The sequence below is a fragment of the Anomalospiza imberbis genome, chromosome 2 (assembly GCF_031753505.1).
Source record: "Anomalospiza imberbis isolate Cuckoo-Finch-1a 21T00152 chromosome 2, ASM3175350v1, whole genome shotgun sequence".
NCBI classification, from domain to species: Eukaryota; Metazoa; Chordata; class Aves; order Passeriformes; family Viduidae; genus Anomalospiza; species Anomalospiza imberbis.
The window spans coordinates 54,752,718-54,774,711 of record NC_089682.1 but is presented as its reverse complement, the minus strand read 5'-3'; the positions used below and the strand labels follow the sequence as shown (position 1 = coordinate 54,774,711).

Here is a 21,994-nt window from a genome sequence, read left to right as displayed (position 1 = left end):
ATGTCCCCATCTGTGAAAGGACACCCTTTGTGAAATGCCTGGAGAGTGAATGATAAAAAATCCTGAATGTTAAGCAATACTTCATTACTGGTGTTCCTCTAACTGGAGGCAATAATTTTAGGGAGAAATAGAGCTACATTAGCCACTTACTCCTTGAGAAAAAAAAAGTTTATGCTACATATGGCAGGAAGAACCTGTATTTGAAGGAAGGGTAGCGGGGGAAGCCTTGTGTGAGCAAATGGTTGCTTTTAAAGCTGGATTTCCATTACAGAAGGATTCTTTCTGGTCCCTCTGAAATTGCATAGAAGTCACAGGAGATCCAGCAAAGATTAATGCAGACTGATGCTTGCTATTTTTTCCTGGAGGACTTGGCAGCTCTGTAATTACAGTTGGTGCGTCTGAATCTCCCTCTGGCCCCTGTGTACTGCCCGGCAGTGACACCAGCATCAGAGAGACCCTCGCTTCAGAATTTGTCAAGCAGAACTCTGCTGAGAAACCAAACCTTCCCTGCCGTGCCTCTTGTTGTGGTGATGAGGAATATTCCTTTGCTGAATAACCTCCCTGTGTGCACTGGAGCTGGAACCTCAGGGACTCTTGAGCCCGGAATGGCTCATAGACTGTGATCCAAGAGATACATTTGTAGAGGAATGAGGGAACCATATTTCTATAGCATAACATATATATATATTTATATCTATAAAAATGAAATAAATGAGCTGGCTTGCAACACTAGGTGGCAGAGGTGGGATCTGTTCTGCTCTGAGCGCTGTCCTATAAGGCATTGCTTGTTTAAGTACAGTCGCATTTAGTTGGAGCTGCAGGAGAGAGACAGAGAGATTCTCTGTATTTACAGCCAGCCCAGGCTACGGTGGAGCATCCAACCTGCCCCCCCTCCCCTTTCTCCAGCACTTGAAGGGGAGAGTGAGAGGTTATTTGGGAATCTGGCCACCGTGGGTCAGCTTGTGCTGCGACTGGATTGTCAGAGCTGGCAAAGCAGAGCCCAGAGGGACTGAAGGGAGACACGAATCCCATTTTCTTTGAGAGGAGCGAGGAGGGAGAAAAAAAAAAAAAAGATAAATTGAGAGAGAGAGACAGAAGCGAAGAGTCGGAGAAAAAGGCAGAGGAAGCGGAGCGAGTGAGAGAGAAGCATGAGGACCTACTGGCTGCACAGTATCTGGGTGCTGGGATTCTTCCTGTCCCTCTTCTCCTTGCAAGGTATGTGGTGAGTTCTTTCTCACAACCTCCTCAAACCCTTCTGCTTTAATTGAGGCTGACGGACTGAGGATGGCCTGAAACATGGAGCTGGAAGCTGGAGCTTCCTCTCCCCCCCTTTTCCCCTCCAAACATTCCCCCCCCTTGCCTCAGGAAATAAGCCAAAGAGAGATCGCTGCTGGTGAATCCTATGGTTAGAGGACACTGCATGTGACTGACTTTGCTGCTGTATTTATGCTTTTGCAGAGGGGGAGTTGGTGGGGGGTGTACAGTTAAGATTTGCAATGGAAAAGAGTGGTGGGTGAAGGTGGGTATCCCCTCCATCCACAGCTGCCATTTCTCAGCGCTTTGGGTCACAAGTACTGATTCTCCTCGATTCTTTACCTTCCTGAGGAGAAAAGTGTTAAGTTTCTTTTGGGATTTTTGTTTGTTTGGTTGGATGGTTGGTTTGTTTTGTGGGTTTTTAATTATTTATATTTTGGTTTTGTCCAGAGAGGGGGAGTTTAGAGGAATCTCTATGCCTCTGGTCTGTCTGCGAAAACACTATGAACACTATGTCCTTCCCCTCTATACCAGGAGGGAAAAAAAAAAAAAAAGAGAGAGTGATGGAGGAAAGACAGGAGATGAAAATTTGTTGGGCATGGGGTTTTGTTCAGTGGAGAATTGCCAGCTGGGTTTCTTGTTTTAAGAGCCAAGTGTGAGTATGGAATTTAGTTCAAAGTGATGACAGGCATGCTACCTGGTTTTGAGATGCTTTCTGTAAACAGGAGTTAAGGGTTAATGCATTCCATGCTGTATGTATTAACACATGTCACACATGTACATATAATCATAGCCTTCAAAACTGCAGCTTGTGCATGATCCACACTCACTCACACACATCAGTGGTCCTTCCTGAACACACACACACACACTCAGGGATATAGCAGGGAAGATGAATAAACTCACTCTGGCACATACAGTTCTAGCTCCCTAGCAGATGCAATTCCTGGAGAGTCTGCTTCTCTTGTGCTCACGTTCTCCCTTCCCCTTTCCCCCCCCCCTCCTTCAAGCCTCCATCCTGAGCACTAGTGTTCGAGGTTGCTTGCATATTAATATCCCTTGCCTGTCCTGTTGCACTAGCCTTGTAAGCCTGTGTGCACACATATACACACACATAGGTGAAAATATAACTAAAGCACATAGATGTACTCTATCTGGCCTACTCTGTGCCTCACAGCCTTGCATTCACAGTGAGATGCACCCTTAGAGCATATCTCACTCGCACACGGCTTTTTTCACAGTGCTTTTTTCTCACTCCTGTACATATTAGTGCAGGAGTGCCGTGCATGGAGATATGCCAGTCACAGCTTCCTCGCTTCCCCTTAGCTCCTACTTTTACACACAGTCTTGCATGTACTGTTCTCTTCTATTTTGTGTCTACTAAGCAAATTCCCGTACAGGCAGGCTCCCTGTCACACACACGCAGCCTCACACCTGTCACTCCTGCAAGCCCTCACTATGGAATCCTTCATTTTTTGCCACCTTCTCACATTTGCGGAGTGCTCCTTTTCATACAGTCTCACTTCTCCCATTTCTGGGTCTCGTACACATGCTTTTCACTGTCACATATTTTCTCTCAATTTACATTCTCTGAAGTCTGGACTGTGAATCCAACACCAGCACCTTCCAGCTGACTTCCTTCCTTGCTGTGAAGTGGCTATTTCTGACAGGGAAGGAAGATTTTTCCCAGCATATAGGTTGTACATGGATTAAGAGGAGAAGCAGTACCTGTGTAGCATAAGAAGATAACGTCAGAAATGAAGTTGTGTAGCTTGGCATGAACTTCGCCCTGCTCTGGAGGATTAGTCAGAGAACTGTCAAGAAAGATGGACACTGGCAAGTCACGTTGACTCTGAGCATTGCCTTTCTGATGCACATTTCCTAGCCTGTAGACCACGGCGCTTGCTCCACACAGTGCTTTCAAGTCACAAGCCTTCCCTGAGTTTTGACCAGAGCATCCTGATGCCAGCACAGCCAGGAGCTGTTTTAGTCCATCCTTATAGCTGGAGCTTATGCCAGGCTACGGGCATGGACAGGCTTTTACCTTCTGTTTTAGTGAGTTAGTATTGCCACTGTAGTATCAGCCACATCTATTCTCATTTTGAAGGCTTCAGGGAAGGTCTTTTGAGGTCTGTATTATCACGTATCCTCTAAAAAGACAGAGGCAACACAGCTGCCCTCCCTAGGTTTTGAGATGAGATAGGATGGTGTGATGTTGTATGAGTGTTTGCAAACCTGGAGCTGCTTTTTTGACTGCTCACAAACTTCTGGCATGATATAAACCAGAGCACTGCTGGATCTAGTTTCATAGCCAGCAGTAATTTTCTTTCTCCGATGTGAAGAGTGAGAGAATGGGGAGGCAGGAATACTGGGGCTGCATGGGAGGAGTAGGGCGCTGCCTGAAACAAGCCTGAAGATATTTGACGGAGTTAAAAAGAGGTGGGAAAATATTGTGCCCTTAAAAAGACCCAACAAACCAACACAGTCCCCTCACAATATTTATTTCAAATTGTTTTTCACTGAAAGCCGTGGTAACAAGCATTGAACGCTTCTCTAACCCTGCTGAGCACAACTCTGTGGAGCTCTTCGCCCAGGAAACGGCAGTATTGGCTTTGACAGGCAGTGCCCCCGGTCAGAACCCTGCCAAGACCTTTGTGCGCACATCCCTCCAGAGCCAGACGGCTGAGCCTACACCTCTGCGAGCCACCCAAAACTTGTCCGTGCCCTCTCTCCCCTTTTCCTCGCTGTCCACTTGGGGGTGTACCGGTGACCGCAAAAGCAGCTCCTTGTCTCTCTCCGCTCCCCCAGAGCCACCAGGCGCGGGGGAGAAGGGGAGCGCTGCTGGCACTGCCGGGCCGAGGCAAGGCTGAATAGCAGGAGCTGTGGGTGCAGGGAGGAAGCGCAGCTGAGCCTGGCAGAGAGCGATGGGCTCCCCGGTGCCAAGCGGCCAGCGCAGGCTGCCTCCCCCAGCGCCTCTGCCAGGCAGGATGCAAAGGGCTGCCTGTCCCCGGCCTGCCCGGCCTCAGGGCCTTTGGCACAGCGTCAGCCTTTGCTCCTTCCCCCCTAGGTTAGATGCTCCAAGTCCCGCACAGAGGGGTTTTTTTCCCCTCGATCGCTATGTTTCCTCATTTTGGTGGCTCAGGATTCTTGCATTTCTCTGCTGTTGCACTTCCAGTCCTCCTTGGGAGGCAGGTGGCTCGGAGGTGGGATGTTTGTTCCTCCTGCACGGTGCACTGGCCTTCCTGCCCTGTGGGGGCTGGAGGAATAAAAGTACCTGCACACCCCAGCACTGCTGGTGGGTGGGATTTTCTAGGATTTTCTAGTGCATGCTGCAGCTCTTCCCTCAAATGAATTTGTTTCTTAGCACAATGTGCCCCAAAGCATCTGAGAGATGTCAGATTGTTGAATTGGATTGGAAACTTGAATTTTTCTTTTTCTTTCTTTTTTTTTTTTTTTTTCCCAAGTAAAAATGGGTGCATGAGTATGGGGTAAAGAAGTGAATGATTTGGGTCTATTAAAAATTGTATTTAGATAATTTAGAAGAATTTTGTGTTGATGTTTGCACTTTCACTTACTATTACTCTTATTTAGCTGTCAATATAAAAATTAATTTTTATTTCCTCACCCTGAGCATTTTATTTTAAAAAATGAATGCCTTGACAAATTATACATTTCCTTCAGCATTGCTTTAAGTTCAAAATTCTTCTAAACAAATTCTCTCTGTTGAAAAATAGCAGCTGTTTCAAATCAGCAATTTGTTTAAAAAAATCCCAGCTTGTTTTAATGAACCTCCCTGACAACCCCACCTAACTGGTTAATTGTAAAAGACTTTGTGTTTAAAAAAAAAAAAAAAAAAAAAGTAAGATACCTCCACAGCCAGTTTAGTGGGGTGGATGGTTTAGGAAAGGACATGCTGAACTGGCCTGCATAGTCCTGGCACGATTTATTTATCATATATTTCTTGAGCTGCTGAAGGGTGTTCTTAAATGAGGAATGAGTCTGATGAAAGAAATCATGGAAACAGTCGGGTAAGTGGCATAGGCTGCTTGAGGTTGGTACACAGCACGAATATTATCTGTAAAGTCTCGTGTTTTGTAAGGTTACTGGGCAATGCGGGTGTGAAAAATGAAGTGTTTGTTAATGCATGAAGTGTGTGCAATCTATATGAATGGAAGCGTGTGCCTGAGCGTTCCTGTGCTGATAATGTGTAATGGATGGGGAGAAGGAAGGGAGGGAGGGAAGAGCAGCAATGTGAGTGCGAGTGGTGACATTGTAGTGTATGGGGAACAGCATGGGGCGATTGTGATGCAGTTGGATAACATTTAGATACTGCCAGCTGGAGAGGGAAAAAAAAATAGACTTTTCCTGCTCTCCTGAATATACTTTTCTTCCTATCTGTTTCCAGTTCTCTCTTCTTGAGTAAGGTAAGGGTAGCTCTCACAGGCTGGACTGTATTGATGGGGCAACAACTCACTCAGCTGCCTTGCATCCCTTAAATGATGAAGAGGTTTAATACATGAAACAATATACTTTTCTTGTAGGCTTAGGACAGGGAAGAAGTAGAGAAGGCTTTTTATCTGCAAACAGGGAGCATTGAAAAGATATCCCAAGTGTTTCTTCCAGTTCTATCCAGTGATTGCTGACCATAATAATCAATAATTATACAAGAACCCATTTCCTCTAGCTGTTATGAATCTCAGCACTCAGCTACCTGCTCAGAGGGCTTTGTTATGATAAGTAAAAATTTGCTTCATCTTTTATTCTCAGATATCTTTTCTCACACAAGAGTTTTACTAGTTCTGTAACAAAGAACCCAGTTCCCAATGTTTTGGGGCACTCCTTTTCAGCCTTGGAGCACACTTATGTGTACCCTAATGGTCTGAGGAGATGATGTGCTCTTTTATAGTTACTCTTTTCACTTTTTTCTTCCACTAGCAATAGAGCTTCTTGAAGTCATGGTGAGGAATATAGCTGCTCTCATCCTAGGCTGCTGGCAGAGCCAGTGCTTTAGGAGTGCACATCCTTTCTGTGTGCTGGCTGTGCCTCCTGTAAGCCTTGAGTGAGCCAAGGCCCTTGCCTTGCTGATGGGGCCTGGACCCTTCCCCCAGCAGATTTACCCTGTGCAAGACTGAGTTGCTTAGGACTGGGTTAGACAAGGGATGGTGACTTATAGGACTGAGTTAGACAAGGGATGGTGACTTGTAGGACTGGGATGGACAAGGGATGGTGATGTACAGGTCCCACAGCAGCAGCTGGGTGTTGTGTGCAGTTGCCTGGCGAGGCTGGTGGTGCTGGGCCGGTGATGGGGAGCTGTAGCACTGCTTGCTCCTCTGTGTGCTGTACAGAGAGGACAGGTGGCAAAAGCTGATGAAGGGTAAGGGCAAGGGATGTCCTTTTTTCTGAGCACATCAGAACACCTGATGTGTTTTACTATGGAAGAGGATCAGTTGAGGTGGTTGCTGTCTGACAGAGGTTGTTAAAGGACTGAATGATCTGAGTGAAGTCTATAATGGTATCAGACAAAGATATCCTGGAGGAGTCTGGAGAAAATCTTTCATGTGTGCTTTTGAACACAGGGACATGTGTCTTGCCAAATATCATCTCCTTTGTGCATAGGGTGCTGCTGGAAGGATGCAGAATTTTGCTGTCTGTGGTCCCTATAGGAAGCATGAAACTTTGTTTCTTTGGTATCCCCTTTTCCTTAAAAAGGTGCATAACAGTTTCATTTGCTGCTCATACTAAATGAGCAGTGATTTTGGCAGCTAATGTACTCTTCCTGCTGTCAATTTATTCATGATAAAACCAGAAATATCAAGCACAGCACGGACCATCCTGTCCCACTCTGAGAGGGAACTAAGGGCACGTGTGGGTGAGTATGGGAGACACAACCCTCTCCTGGTGTCAGCAAAGGGCACACATCAGCATGGAAGGGAAAAAAATGCTGGGAGTATATGATTCTTACAGAAATAGGCAAAGGAAAAAGAAGCCCAGGTTTGATTCTGTGCTATGCCATTGCACCGTGGTGCTTTTGGCTGATGCTGAATTTCCTGGAAACTGAGGCATTTCCTTGAGGCAGCCCTACAGCAGATTGTCTGTGTGGCAGCCTTGCCCTGCTCACTTGTATGGGAGGAAAAGGAACAGCACTAGGGCTGCTACCCTAATTTTTCTGAGCCAAAGGAGTATTCTGTCTCACAGTGAAGTCTTGCTGACCATATCTGCTGTTTTAATGTTCCTGGGGAAGAAATTCTACATGACTACATGCTGAGGGTATAGGGCCCTTTACACTAGCCATGCTTATTGGTCACCCACAAGCATAAAATAGGATTTTTCAGTGGTTGTCAGCTGTAGAGGTACTGGACTTTGAATGGTACCTCTGAGAGGAGATGGTTTTGAAGGCAATGCAAGGGTACACATATGCAATTAAGGCAGATTGGTGTAATATGGTTTTATTTTGGGGGGTATTTTTTGGCTTTCTTTTTTAAGGATTGGTTTGTTTTATTTTCAAAAAAAGAGGATGAGAAGGCAGGCATCAGAGGAGGGGCTTTGGATTAAAGCAAAGGTGAGTGTGGTCACAGCTGTGGGCTCACAGTCTGGCTTTGGCAGTCCCTAGGTTATATAAAGCATTCAAAGGAAACTCAGTTCTTGAAACTTATTCCCTTCCCTAGAGTTTGCCTCTGTGTGACCTCATGGATATAGGTTTCTGCATTTCTTTCTAGTTTGGCAGAGCTCTTGAAAAAAAAGGGTGTCCCTCTCCTTTTTCTGGTGATGGTGATTGTGCTTCTGGGAGGGGGAAGATGTGGCAAGCAGGTCATGAGCATTGGCATGAGGAAGGGAGCAAGCAAGGAGACAAACAAAAGGCTGTGGGCCTTTCCAATTGGGAAATCAATAGCATATGAGTATGCAATATAAGTGTGTAATCACAGCTCCCTCCCCTCTGCCCCTAAGCACTTGCATTGATGGGGAGTTGCAGGCCAGAACCAATTAATCCTTGCAACCTGCTAGGACAATAACTATTAATATTCTTCTGCATGCACTCTGGTTGCTGCACCTGCTTGGAGCCTGGCTGTGCTGACCCTCAGCAGCTGACCCAAAGTTCGACCAAGGGAGCAAGACTCTTTCTGAGCATGAGCCTTGCAGCCAGTGCACTGTTACCTGACCTCCCCCTGTGGATTTTGGAGAGGCTGACTGGGGGGATATGTACTTGAGTGTCTGAAAAAGGATGGATTTACTGGTAAGGTTTTGCCTGCAGGAAGGAGGGGTTATTTAAAGGGGCATCTGTGGAATTTTTGAAGTGTAAATGTATTTAGACTTTTCTCATGCTGGTACACCTTCAAATAATGAAGTTTCTACTCTTTGCCTTGTAAAGGTACTTTGTACAATGGGATAAAAACTTCCAGTTTTATTTGTCCCTGTATATATGGTCTGTGCATAAAGGTGTGGCCTTTGAATAGCTCTTCCTTGGCTTTTGGGAAGGTGCATGTATGGAACAGAAGTTGATATATATCATGCATATGCATGCACATGCATTTGAGTGTGTGCATGTGACAGAAAATGCACAAGTTGCATGGTAAAGATGCTTGAGAAATGTTAACAAATCTAGTCCAGAGTTGTATTTTGTGCAAGGGACTTGTCATGGGACTTGTCAAGGGACTGTGCAATGTTAGTGCAGGAGGTGAATGCAGCCTGATTGCTGATAGGAATGTCTGTGTAGCTATGTGTGCTTTTGGAGTGACCATTATTCACAGTGAATTTGCATCCTATCTTGACATGGCAAGAGATTGTTGCAGTGAAACAGAATTGTTTCTGTGGCTTGGCTACCCCTCCTCATCTGTCTGCGATAGCCTCAGTGTAAGGTGGCAACTTAGTCACACTTCAGTCACCTGGGCAGGAAATACAACCTAGAGAGTGGAAAGAACAGGTTTGACTTCTACACTTTCATGGGAGAGTTTCTGGGAAGAGAAGGAAGAGGATAAAAGGAAGCTTTCTTACATGCACAAGTTGTATTGTTTTTTATTTAGACCAATATATTCAAAAATAGTATTACCTGACTGAACCCACCTGCTTGTGTAGCTCTGCTATTTTATGAGCTGGATGCCGCCTGAAGCAGTAAAATCAGCAAGTTTTTACTCTGGCTGTTACATTCATTAACACAGCCTTGCTGGTTTAACTTCCTCAACAGCACTGTCCAGCTCTGTCCAGTGTGGCTGTGTTTTGTCCAGTCTCAGATTGGGTGGCTGAGCAAGATAGACCTTGTGAGGTGTTCTGCACTTCTGGATCTCCTGGAGAGGAAAGGAAACTATTTGTCTGGAAGATTATATCGATGTTGGGCTTTTACAAACAGTAATTTCTTGGTGATTCAAAGAAAAAAAAATCATGCTAGCTCAAGTGGAGTAAGAGTTGTCTGTAGTTGAGGCCAGCTAAGGGAGGGAGGGCAGGATACAGTGGGAGCTAAAGTGAGGAGAACTAAGCTCTCCTCCAATTTGATGTATCCTAGGTGCCTATTGGTGACTGGTTTCTGTACTATCCAGCAGCCACAGAGCTGCAACAGATTGGGATGTTGATTTAAAAAAAAGTCCAGCTGCAGCATGAGGTAAATGAGCTGTGGCATTGCCCCAGAGGGACCTAGAGCTACGGTCAGCAGTGCAGTCTTCCTTCTCCTTTGGCCTGCTGTGTGCATAGAGGAAAGAAAGAAAAGACCATTCTGGCTGGCCTTGCTCTGTCTATCCCAATGTAAATATTTGTAGCAGCAGTCTTTTCTTCAGGCTTCAAGGAACCTAACAAGACCCTTGTGTGAAGGCTTTGCTCATTCCCATGTCAACCCCAAGAGATTTTGGTCACTTTCACTTCTTCATCCTGCTTACCAAAGTGACCCAAATCACCACAAAAACTGAATCAAACACGTCAAGCTCTCCTGGATTCTGAAGCTTTGTTGTAGCTGCTGTGAAGGAGGAGCAGCCATATGAAATGTAATGGGGCGGCAGAAGACTTCAAAGCTCTGCTTTCTTTTACCCACACAGGAGAAATAGCTCTGAAATTCTTTCAAGCCTGGGGGATGCTAAGTGCGAAGAGGTTTTGAAATTGTGACAGGGAAGGTCTTAGGGTGACCTTGATAGAGAAAAACCTTCTTGTGGAGCTGCCACCTTTCCTTGGTGATAATAATGTCAAGGTTTTGGGTTTGATCCCCATGTGGACCATTCACTTCAGTTGGACTCAGTGGTTCTTGTGGATCCTTGCCAACTCAGACTGTTCTGTGATTCAGATGTCTTAAGAGCTGGCAGGAACCTTGACAGGTTTCTTTCTGAGCTCTTTCTCAAGTTCTCCAGAAGTTTGTTCAAGCAAAGCAAAGATATTTGCACAATATTTCTGCTTCACCAAAAGGGCATTTTTCTAATAAAGAATAAAAAGGTGTTTTGTTGGAAAAATTCCAACTTGAGTTTCAAGAACAGTTTAAGGCGCAAGTGCTTAAAGGCTTTCCTGTGATGTATTATCATCTGTCACAAGTCTAAATCAGAGTCTCAACTGTCATCTAAAACAAAAAAGTTCTGAAAATTGTGGCCTTTTTAAGTGTTATCAAAAACTTGAAAATTTAACCTGAGTGCAGCCAATAGCTGGTGTCTGTGCTGAGCCTGCAGGCACCTGGAAGTGCTGAAGATCTGCCCTCACTTTTTTTGGAACTGAATTTCCTTGAAAGAGACCCAGCTGGTGTCACTGTGGAGGAGGGAATGGCCAGTGAGCAGAACTCATGTCCTGTAGCGATGCTGTGTCTGAACCAGAGGGCAAGCATGTGCATGTGTCTGTGTGTGCATGGCATGTGCAAGGCCTGTGCTGTGAATTGCAGTCTAGCCAGATAAAAAGCTGTTGTTGTTTACAGCACTTGGTTCCGGGCACTCCAATTGCAGAAAGATGTAAACAAAATTAGAGGGAATTCAGAGGATTGCAAGGAGAATGATTAAGGGGCTGGAGGGACTGACTTATGAAGAATGCTTGTGAGAGCTAAATATATAGCTGTTTTGGCTAAATGACTAAAGAGGAGCTATGCTAATGATGTAGGCATGCTGGGAAGGCATGAAGAATTGTCTAGTGTGGACTCAGAGCTAGAAGAGTCTCTCATGATAGGAAATTTGGAGGAGGAAAGAAAAAATTGGCATGAGAGGAAAAATAGTTAATGGAAGAAAGAGATTAGATGGTGATATAGCTTTGTTAAGAATCATGGTAGAATTGCTGTCATTTGGGACATCTGAAGTTTGGCTGGGCAGAGCCCTGGAGAATAATCCATGCACTACAAGCATGAAAAGGTCCCTTGAGAGACAGTCTAGATGCCTTAATAGATTTTTATGCTGTCATTAATTTCTGAATCACAGCTAATACTTCCAGTCTGACAAAAGAGCGATATTTTTTAAAGTGTTTTTCTTTCTTGCCTTCTATTATTTGTGCTGTGATGCAAATGCTGGTGCAAGACATGTGAGGAACTCTTCTATATTAACAATAGAAATCCTAATTGTATCACCTGCTTAACTCAAAGACCTTTTTCCTCTTTCTTTTAGTGGAATGTTCATTCAGATTTGTCTAATGCTTGGGAAAAGGCAGCCTGCTGGGTGCCCAATAAGGTGAAAACCCAGTGTCTGTAATTCTGTCCTGTGAGTTGTGTTAGGCTTTGACAGGTTCCCCATTGACACACATGGTACATATAGGCTCTGCTCTTTCTTTACCTTGCGCGTTCTCAAAATGGGTAACTGAACACTGGGCTGCTCCCTTCAGGCTCAGAAGTTGGTGTGTTTGAGCTCGTAGCATTCCTGGCATGTCACAGGAGCTGAGCCCTCCCAGGGCCGTCTGTGAGCTGGAGGGAGCTGGGCCAGTGAGGGAGGCAGCAGCAGAACAAGATGTCAGGAGACAGCCAAGATGATCAGCAGACCATGGGGATCGCCCAGCTGGTTTGTTCTTATCTCACCTACAACAAGAACTGAAGAGTGAAAGTGAGATTGGTGGTGTTGGCTGCTTGGTTTAGTGGGAATGGGAGCAGACGGAATTGAGAGCAAGTTTTGTAGTGAATGCTGGCTGGCACCATGGACTTCCAGAGGCAAAAGTTATTGTGGCTTGAGTGAAAGAGCCAGGACACATAATGGAAATAATCCAGACTGAAGATTATTTGTGCCATGGATGCAGACCCAGAGAGAGTTCATCATAGTTTATTAGCTCAGGTACAGCACTATGCAAATTGCAATCTGTTTCCTGGGAAGGAAGCAAGGAGCACCATTTTGCATTGCATGCAGTCCAGACTGTTCAGTGTTGCTGGATCTCTCCCAGTCAGTGTAAGGCCTGTTTTGAGGGCCTCAGCAGCTCAGCAGTGCCAGGGAACAAAACAGGGAGACAGCTGACTCTGGGTGGAAGTTGATGCTACTCAGCTTGGACTTTTTGACTAGCCTTGTTATGTTCAAGGTGGCTGCTGGTAATGATGTCCTTAGCACGTGCACCTCAGCAGGGTGGGGGAGCTCATCAGCTCAGATGTGGTGCAGTGGGAGTGCAATTGGGCTCTGGCTATGAACCAGAGACAAGAAACATTGTAGATTTGGGTTGCCTGTGCTGAACGTGTTGATTTTTGATGTTGGAATCTCCTCTTTGAAAAATACGTAGGCCCTGAAAATAAAAAAAAAATCCCCCCTTACCCTCCATCTTTCTATTAGGTAGAGGTTTTGCATTTGTGCCACAATGGGGAAACTGGGAGATATGAGAAATTAACTAAAAGATGATGAAGTGGAGAAGATTAGAAACACCAGAGGTGATAATCTGCGTTGGCAGATATGAATTGCTCTGGAATGGTAGCGTGCCTGCTCACAGAGGTGGAGAACTTGGAATACACATTTAAAGACCAATGCACCTATTGTTTCCCTGTGTTATTTTGGCAATCTGTGTGCCCTCTAGTGGCACAGCTCATCAAGGGAGGTGGAGAACTACTGCTCCCACCATTTGCAGCATCACCTGGGAGGAGGGACTAGATACTTGCAGCCCAAAGGATGAGGTTTCTCTGGCTCACTGCAGAGAGAGGAATGGGGTGAGAGCAAGATAATTGGTGTAGTAATTGTGTTTTTTGCACGCAGGAAATTGATTTGTTACAGCACCTTTGAATCATTGTTCCGTAGGATTTTGCTAATCTCATTCTAACCCCGGCAAAACGTTTGTCGCTTTGCACCCAGCAGTTGAGCCAGAGCGTGATGCTGCTGCCTCCTTTAGTTACTGGGGCAAAGGCACAGCAGCAGGAGACCTTGAAATACACTTCTGCAACTGGGGGTACAGGGTGGAGCTCTGGGTCCCCTCTCTGTGTTACATGAATTGCAACTCTGAAGGGAAAAGAGAGATCCAGGGTGTTACAAGGAAGAGGACAATTGGTGGCAAACTTGTGTTTGTTTTGCTGCGCTGAGCTTCTTGAAGAAAAACCCAAGCACTTCAAAGGCAAAATCAAAAATCACCCAGACATCCATTTTCTCAAATTCCTCTTTGTATGTCTAACAGCAGCATTACCTAATAGCAATGTTCATAGGAAGGGGAACTCTTCTCAAGTAATTTTTTTTTGTTTTGTTTTTCTGCCATTCACATGTTTGAACTAAGTGAAAAAAGTGGATTGATACTATATAGTCACTACTTTTGTTAGTAGCCAGAGCTGGTGCTGTAAAAATGATCACATGAATAGTAAAAAGAGAAGCTGTTTAGGAAAATATGCTTGTTTTATGAAAACTGTTACAAAAAAGAATTTCTTGTGGGTAGGATGGCCTTTTTGAAAGAAATGGAGACAACTTCTAAGCCAGTACAATATAAGACATTGAATTCTATTTCTCTTCCAAAATACAGCAGGATCTGGAACATGGTTGTCCTACAGTTCAGAAAGCACGTTAATCCCTGGGCCCTGGCCTGCCTTGGAGAGGTTGAATTTTTCTCTCCAGTTGTGTTTTTAGCCACTATACATGTTAGAGCTCTGTGACTTCTACCACTCAGTGGGGCTTGCATTAAGTACTAGATAGTAGGCAAGCAAAATAAGTGTGCACCTGGCACACAGACACAGGTGAAGAAGTTCACATTTCCAAAATCACCCTGGTCCCAGATCTCTGTTCCTTGGCTTTCTGTGCTGAAGGCAGGCAGTGGAAGAGCCCCTGCTTGTCACAGCAGGTGGCTGAGAAATGCTTGTTGGCTCTGTGAGCAGAGGTGGCAGCAGCAGCACAGCCCTTGCAGGTATCTCAGCAGCAATATTGGAGATGGTGGCCACAGAAGGAGAGCTGACCCTGTGTATTTCCCTTGGCAGTTTTGGAGGTGGGCAGCACTGTTGCATTTGTAAAATGTACAGTGTGGTGCCTGCTCGGCAGTCAGTGTGGTCAGTTTCTTTTTACTCCTGATGTTGGCTTGCTGCAGCTGCAAGGAAGGGGAAAACCTAGCTCTTTTCTTTCATCTCCCTGCATGAAACTTTAACCACATATCCCACTTCATGTTTCCTACTGCTGCAGCTTTATGACCAAAACAAGGGAGCAAAGAGGTACTCGTAGTAAAACCAAGTAGTCCAACAACTTTTATGATGTCTACTTCCTGCACCAGGGTTATACTGAGAATGTATGATCTAATGTTTTTTAGAAAACCATCAGTTCTGCGTTGGAATTTGAGTTCTGCTCTGTGGCCTTATTTGTTGTTGTGGGGTAGAAGATTGCCTAACTCCTCAATGATTCTTTTGCTTTTTCAGAGTATTTTATGTGAAAACAAAAAAAAAAAAAGGAAAGAGAAAAAAAAAAAAAAAACTGTAAGGGCTATTTGTCTGGTTTAGGTAGACCCAAAGTAGAGTCCCTAATCCAATTTAATGGAGCAAAGGCTTCAAGCCTGGATTTATGCTGTCTCTCTCTAGGAGGTTAAGGATGTTCTGTTCAGTTTGCTTGTCCTTGGCAGTACCTATTCCAACTTGAGGCTACAGAAATCCTAAACTGGGACATGTCTGTGGGGGGAAGAGTTGTGTCTTGTGTCCTTTTATCAAATATTGTTCTGCCCTATTGAGTGAGAGGATATCTTTACCCTTCTGCTTTTTCCCAGCAGTTTCTTCCTATCTTGTTCCTCTTGTTGAGGGTACTCCAAGCACGGGATCTTTGTTCCATTCCAAGCAAATTTCTTGTAGGGTCTGATCTGGAGCTTAAGAGTTGAATCTTGGAAACCAGACACATGATTTAGTTTGCAGAAACTACAGGACCAGTGATGTGAATGCAAGAAATAAAGCATCTACCCGGATTCTTGGATTCAATAAGTGTCTTGCAGTGCAGGCTGGCAGTTGGAAGAAACACTTTCTCATGCATAAATATGGGCACCTTTGAGTTGCAAATGACTAAGAGACAATAAAACACACATTGCCATTTTCATGGGGACACCTTTAAAGCCAGGACTGCGCTTTCAATTAACTCTGCCGTATGTGGCCAAAGTCGACAGTGCATAAAACTTTGATAATTTCACATTTTAAAAATGTATCGGAAACACTCATTCGTATATCTTCACTGAAAATTTCATGAATTGCACATTTCCTGGTGTTAGATGTTCAATAAACTTAAATTATGCAACAATTTACATCTAGAAGATTTGCTTTAAAACTGACGTCTGGCTTCTTCTCTTCTGGGTTGAGAATAGCTCTTTCTTCTTCTGTCTCCAACAGTTAGAATGGGCAGTTTTGTTCAGAAATTGTCAGAGATCTGTACTGACCACTTAGTAGGAAGAACTCTCACATGAGGGAGATGTGAAAGGCAAATGGCTAAACACAGGTGTATCCCTCTTGTTTGAGCCTGATGTTGCATTTTTATTCATTTCACGAACATCAGTATTGGCTGTATCCAGAAATTTTTCAGCAAGACTTTTCTATATTTTAGCGTATTTTTAACTAATTGGGGAACTTGAGATTAGAGGGAAGAGCAAGCTTGAATGAAACCAGTTTGTGAAATCCCAGATGGCAGTTATTACTGAAGAGTACTTCCAGGATATTATTAGTCAGGTTGCTGGGGACATCTCCCTAGATCATAAGCTCCCAGTTTGAGAGGATGAAATTATGGGCTGTTCTGTCCATTGATGCAGACCAGTTCTTGAAGTACCCTGCTCATCTCAAGCAGTGCTTTATTTCCATGCCATATCCAAATTTGTGCCTTTATCTGTGTGACCTCAAAGGAATAACATGCACTGTGATGAGGAAGACTTTGAACAAAGCTCTCTGGAGCTATTTCCTCAGTAATCTCATTTCAAAGCTTTTCATGGTTACCCAGCTTTTTCATCCTCCTTGTCCTTACTGCAACCAAGCAAGTTCTAACACACTCCTGCTTTTCCATAAATGATCTCTATGCTCAACTATGGATGAGGAGTAAACAAGAAAAATCAGAGCCCAAGGTACCTATGTACAGCCCTGGGACAGCACTGATGCTGACAAGCATGCATTCTCAAGGTGATCTGTTGACCCTGACAATGATGGTTTGTAAGAGAGGTGTCTTAAAACTGCCTCAAATGTCCCAAAGAGTATTTCAAATCAGGAGATAGCTTCAACTTTCTCCTGCAATACTGCTTAGTGACTTCCATCACCTATCACATCTAGGAATAGAAAGAAATAGGACGCGCTGTACAGTTTTGTTTGACATCAACAGAGGAAAAAAAAAAAGCCTGGGCCCTGTTAATCCCAGCTAACCATATAGAAACCAAAGGTTAAGATAGTTCTCTAAAGTTGTGAACTAAGCTGGTGGCAGAGCAGAATCTGGAGGAATTGTTCTCTGTCCAGTTCCCTTGCACATCACTCCTGTGCCTAATGCAGCACCTCCCTAGTTTGAATCTCCCTCTGCAGGGTAATGAGCAGCACTGCTGGCAGAAAAGGTGAAGGAGAGAGCAGAGGTGCCGGGAAGTGGTCAAGGAGAGGGAGGCTCCCTGGAAGATGTCTGAAGAAAGGAATGGGGTGGATTTGACAGTGGTGCAGGGAGGAGGGGAACAGAAGTGCCTGACAAGCTTTTGAAGCTCTGTTTGCTTAATGGGAGCTCTTGCAAAGACACAGTCTGTATAAGCCATCAAGAGATGACTTCTCCCAGGGCCCTTGCAGCTGCACAAGGCTATGATAACAGAAATTAACTTCATCTCCTTTGTCTTGCTTTCCAAGAGCCCCAGAATAGTAGTTATGAAAACGGTGCTGTTTAATATTGTCTTTGATCGAGCAATCCAACGGGAGCCCTGGGCTTGTTCAGCTCGGCTTTGTTAGTTTCAGACCCCAAGGCAACAAGCCGTTGCCTTCAAAGCCCAGGCAGGGCTGCATTAAGTTTGAGGCGCACAGCAGAAATCCCAGTTTGTCAATTCAAATGGTGCTCACCTAGCAGCAGTGCCTGGATGTCTAGATCCACAGCAAAATTTGGGAAGCAGGGCACACAGATATCCCCTCTGGAAAGAGCCTATCTCAGAAGCCAACAAACAAGGCAGCACCTTCAAAAGACAGCAAAACAGGGTGGATCTTTCCTGTAATTATCCAGTTCTAATATGCTACCTTTTTTATTTGCTGCCAACTGGTGTCCCAGTACACTACAGCCAGGCAGTGTGTGATGCATGAGGACAACATCACGGGAGAAGAAAGCTTCCATTTGTATCCTTCACCTCCCTGTGGTAGATGGGCATCTTTCCTCCAACTCTGCCCTGTGGGCACTGCATGTACACCTTGGCCAAGGCCTCCATTCTAGTTGGGTATAAGCACTGGAAGTCACCGAGTCTCTGACTTAGCAAGAGTCAGCTTTTGAAGATATTTGCTACTTAACAACTAAACAGCATGAATGCAGATGGTGAAAAAGGTCTGTGCTAGGGTGGTGTGCAGGAGGGCTTGTGAGAACCAGGAGGGTATAAACAGCTCATCTGTTTCTAGATGGGTAGTTACCTGAGTGCACCGTAACACAATGGGTACCCAAGTGCAGACACTAATGGTCTCTCTGCAGGCAGTGCTGAGAGATGGAACTGTGCTAAGGAAGAGACTGGTGTGCTTATTTTCTTTAGTCTCTTTCATTGCTTAATTATGAGACTCATTCTACTTTGTATCCCCCTGTATGTCAAACAGGGGTGTGATCAGAAGTGGTTGTATAGGGCTCATGAAAGTTATAAATAGGGCAGGGATTCTTTGGATGCCTCGAAGAGCCCACTTCTAGTTTACTGGGGACTGATGACCATGGTGCTTAGCCTCAGTCTTCACATCTCTCTAAACTGCATCTAGAGTAGTTTTGATTATGAAATGTCCTGAAACCTGTCGTGCTACTTTCCTCTTATTATGGAAACTGTGTGATCCCATTGAAATAAAGAAGTACCAGAGGTATAATATTTTAGACATACAATTTGTTATAATAAAATTTGGAAAGTTGGAGGAGTTTCAGAAACAAGTAGTTTAGTGAAAATATTTCATGTGACAAGGATAACACCTGCCATAACTGCAGTCAGGGTAAGATTTAGACAGGCCATATGAACACTTCAGGTATAGGTTCTCTCAAACCTGACATAAACAAATTGATGCTTAGTTTCCAGAACCAGGTGTTCCTGAGCGCTCTTCGAGAAAATAGAACAAAGATTTCCTTTCTGTTCCAGCAGTCCTTGTCCTAGCACTACACATTGTTTTGTTATGTGCAGTGATGCTTGACACCTCTCTTCAGTTTAGCAGGCAACCAAAGGGACTCACTCTACAGCATGCTCTTGTGCCTATTTTAGGAAGGATCAGCAGAAACTCTGGACAGCAGTTGAAGCTTTTCTGAGATTCTGGTTCATTGCTTGCCTCTTGAAATTATTGTTGTTTCTCTAATCATGTCCCAGTAGGACTTCTATTTCTTCTCTGTACTGTGTAAGGCAACACAGTGACAGTGAGAACTTCATTGATCCAATTAGAAAGAGAAACATAAATGACAGCAAAAGTTTTGTTGTTTAAAAGTAACTGAGAACTGCAGAGGAGGGAGTTGCTTTTGCTGTGGTGAAAATAAGTTACTCCCTCTCTTGAAACTGCTCAGAAAAAGTGACCATGGTTTAAAAAAAGCTCATGCAAGTATGAGTAACCTAGGGCTTAGTGCTAAGAGGCATAACTTTGGGGTCCCATCAAGTTTTGTCCTTAATAGGAACTACTCCTGTCTCAGCATGTCAATGTCCTCTCCTGTTAAAGGAGCAGAGAGACTCCCTGGAGTTTTAAAAAGAGGTTTCATATAGTCAGATGCTGAAGAAGTACAAAGAATTTCAGATTATGAGCTACAGGAGAAAAAATTCAGCATGTAACTTCTAGCTTCAGTCCTGGATGCATAGGAGGTAGATGGAGGGTAAAGGAGGCTGGCAATTAAAATAAGCCAATATCCTAAACTATATTTTAATTGAATTTTCAATATCTTCACCTTGGATATTATTATAGCAGGCATGAAACCCATGCACATTATTCTGTGACTGTATACTATGTACAGTAGAAGCACTAGGTATTAAAATGGGAGTGTATAAAAAGATCTTTCAGTATGCCTTCAAAATTGCTCAGTACTGTTGCTTATTCTATATTTTCTATTTCTGAAAGCTTAGAAGCCTGGAATTAAGTAGAGGAGAAGCCTTTTTAGGTTGGCAGGGCAGTTCCTCCCCACTTGACCAGTGCAAGCTCTTTCAGTACAATGATAGTTGAAATCAGCCCCCTCACATCCCTGCTGTTTAATTACAAAGGAAAGCTACAGCATTTCAGAACAGAAAGATATGGGTTTGTTAAGATACTGGACTGATCCTCAGGGGGAGCTGAGCCTAATTCCTGCCTTTGCCACAGGCACTCTTTAAGTCAGTTAATCAGTTTGTGCCTTAGCTTACCTGTCCACACAATGAAAATGAAGACAAAGGAAGTTCCAGCCCCATCTTCCCCATACATAAAAGATGATCTCTGTGTGATCGGTCCCAATCTTCTCTCTGTTCTTTTATTGCTGTTTGTTATAAAGGTGTCTTCTTTCTAGGAGAGAAGTTCAGTGTATCTGTGCTTTCTTTTTTCAGTGTTTCTCTGGCTCCATGGATAAATGTGGTACTATACTTAGTTAAGCTGAAACAAAGTCTTTGCTATAAAAACTTGCACATGTTAAATCTATTGGATCAATCTATCTATCTTGTCAATTATGCTCACCTGTACCTTGTGGAGCAGAGTGGTTGTCTGTGAGTAGTTAAGGATGTGATTGAATTTTCATTATAAGGCTAATATTTGTTCCTTGGTACTCATCACAGACAAAAAGAATCAGTCAGTTTGGGGGATGACTTAGCAGGTTTTTAATGAAGTTGAAGTCAACTGGATTATATTCTCCTGACTTTTATGTGTAAAAAAAACAAAGAACATGTGATGTATGAAATTTTACCTTTATAAATATTAATGAAAGCATAAAGAATTTCTTTCCACTTTTATTTGTAGTAACAACAAACAAAAAGGGAGAGAAAGCAAGACATTTTATTTTCATGCAGTAGTTGACTGCAGATGAACACAGTTGGATCAAGATGAGTTGACTAGTTTTTAATTTTGAAAGTTAGGGTTCCAAATAATGAGATCAAAATGGTTCATTGACTTGTTCCAGTGAACAACTTCTTGAGGTTAGGCTTTCATTAAAAAACTATGTAATGCTGTCTTTAACACTCTCTCTATCCCTTTTCCCATATCGAGAGGAAGTTTGCTCTAATCACAATTCCCTGGAGAGGTCTTTTATTGGTGAAAGGCAAAAAGTTTCCACTAAATGCTAATTAGAGAAGCTGATTGGAAATTTCCGCTTTTGTAAATTGGCATTTTTCAAAGACTCCTCAATCCCTGGGCCTTTTCTTTGGTGGGGGGAAAGGTGAGACAATTACCCTTCTGCTCTAACTTGCTACATGCAGGATGATGTAAGAAGGATGGTCACCTCTCCCATTTTTCTCTTCAGACATCAGCGATCATGGCCAGACCACTCCTCTGTGGCTCTCCTCAAAGTTGTAAAACCTGCAGCAGTGTTTGGTCTCTGAACTGGCTGGATCACAAGAGAGCACAGATCATGATGCACTCTTGAAGTAAGGACATGCAGAAGGCAATAGAGAAAAAGAATGTGGAGAAAGGATCAAAAGGAATGCTATGGAGCTGGGCCCGTTTGTGCCTTTCCTGGCTAGCCAGAGTCACATCTGTGGCTTACCAAATGCATTGGGGTTTATTGCAACATCCTTTGAAAAGCAGCTATGCACTTCTTTCCTTTTTCAGTTTTGCAGTCTTGGTGAAACAAAGGCCCTTCAAAACCATCCTCAACCAGGGTTGGCATTTTCTTGTGTTTTCATCAAGCCTGATGAAACAATGTGTGGAGATTGCCGCACTCCTCCTTTGTTTTGTAAGAGGAAGCAAAAATCTTCAGTGACAAACTATTCTTCTTATATTTTGTGACAAAGACTGGAAGCAATTCTGTTCAGTCACTGAACTCACCTTGACTCCTCTCATGCAAATGCCATAATTCAGAAGTTCTTAAACAGCAGTGTGCAGTGCACAGCCATTGCCTATGGATCCGTACCATCTGTGGTGTTTTCACTTAACTGATGGCAAAGGTGCAGGGTATCACCAGGGAAACAAAAGGCAGACTCTGGATTATCAATTCAGTAATTCTGGAGCAGTGGCTTCTTTGCCAGGAACAAGGCTTCTGTATAACTGGTCTACTGTGTAATTAGTGACTAATGGAACAACAACTGCCAGTATATTAATTGTTATTGTAGCTGTATACAGAGCATTGTTCTCTCT

At 43.9% G+C, this 21,994-nt stretch overlaps 1 protein-coding gene and 1 long non-coding RNA gene across 2 annotated transcripts in view; one reads left to right on the top strand and one right to left on the bottom strand.

Moving 5' to 3' along the window:
• Positions 1 to 781: 781 nt before the first annotated feature.
• Positions 782 to 21,994, top strand: part of LSAMP (limbic system associated membrane protein) — a 981,452-nt gene continuing 960,239 nt past the window's right edge. Inside the window, exon 1 of the mRNA XM_068181115.1 lies at positions 782 to 1,215. Coding sequence (XP_068037216.1) covers positions 1,149 to 1,215 — 67 coding nt within the window. The 5' untranslated portion in view covers positions 782 to 1,148. The remainder of the gene's footprint in view (positions 1,216 to 21,994) is intronic.
• On the bottom strand, positions 9,503 to 14,998 carry LOC137468899 (uncharacterized). Its single transcript, XR_010996237.1, has 3 exons — positions 11,964 to 14,998; positions 10,846 to 10,962; positions 9,503 to 9,533 (listed from the first exon to the last, which is right to left on the bottom strand). It is a non-coding gene; the product is annotated as an uncharacterized lncRNA (long non-coding RNA).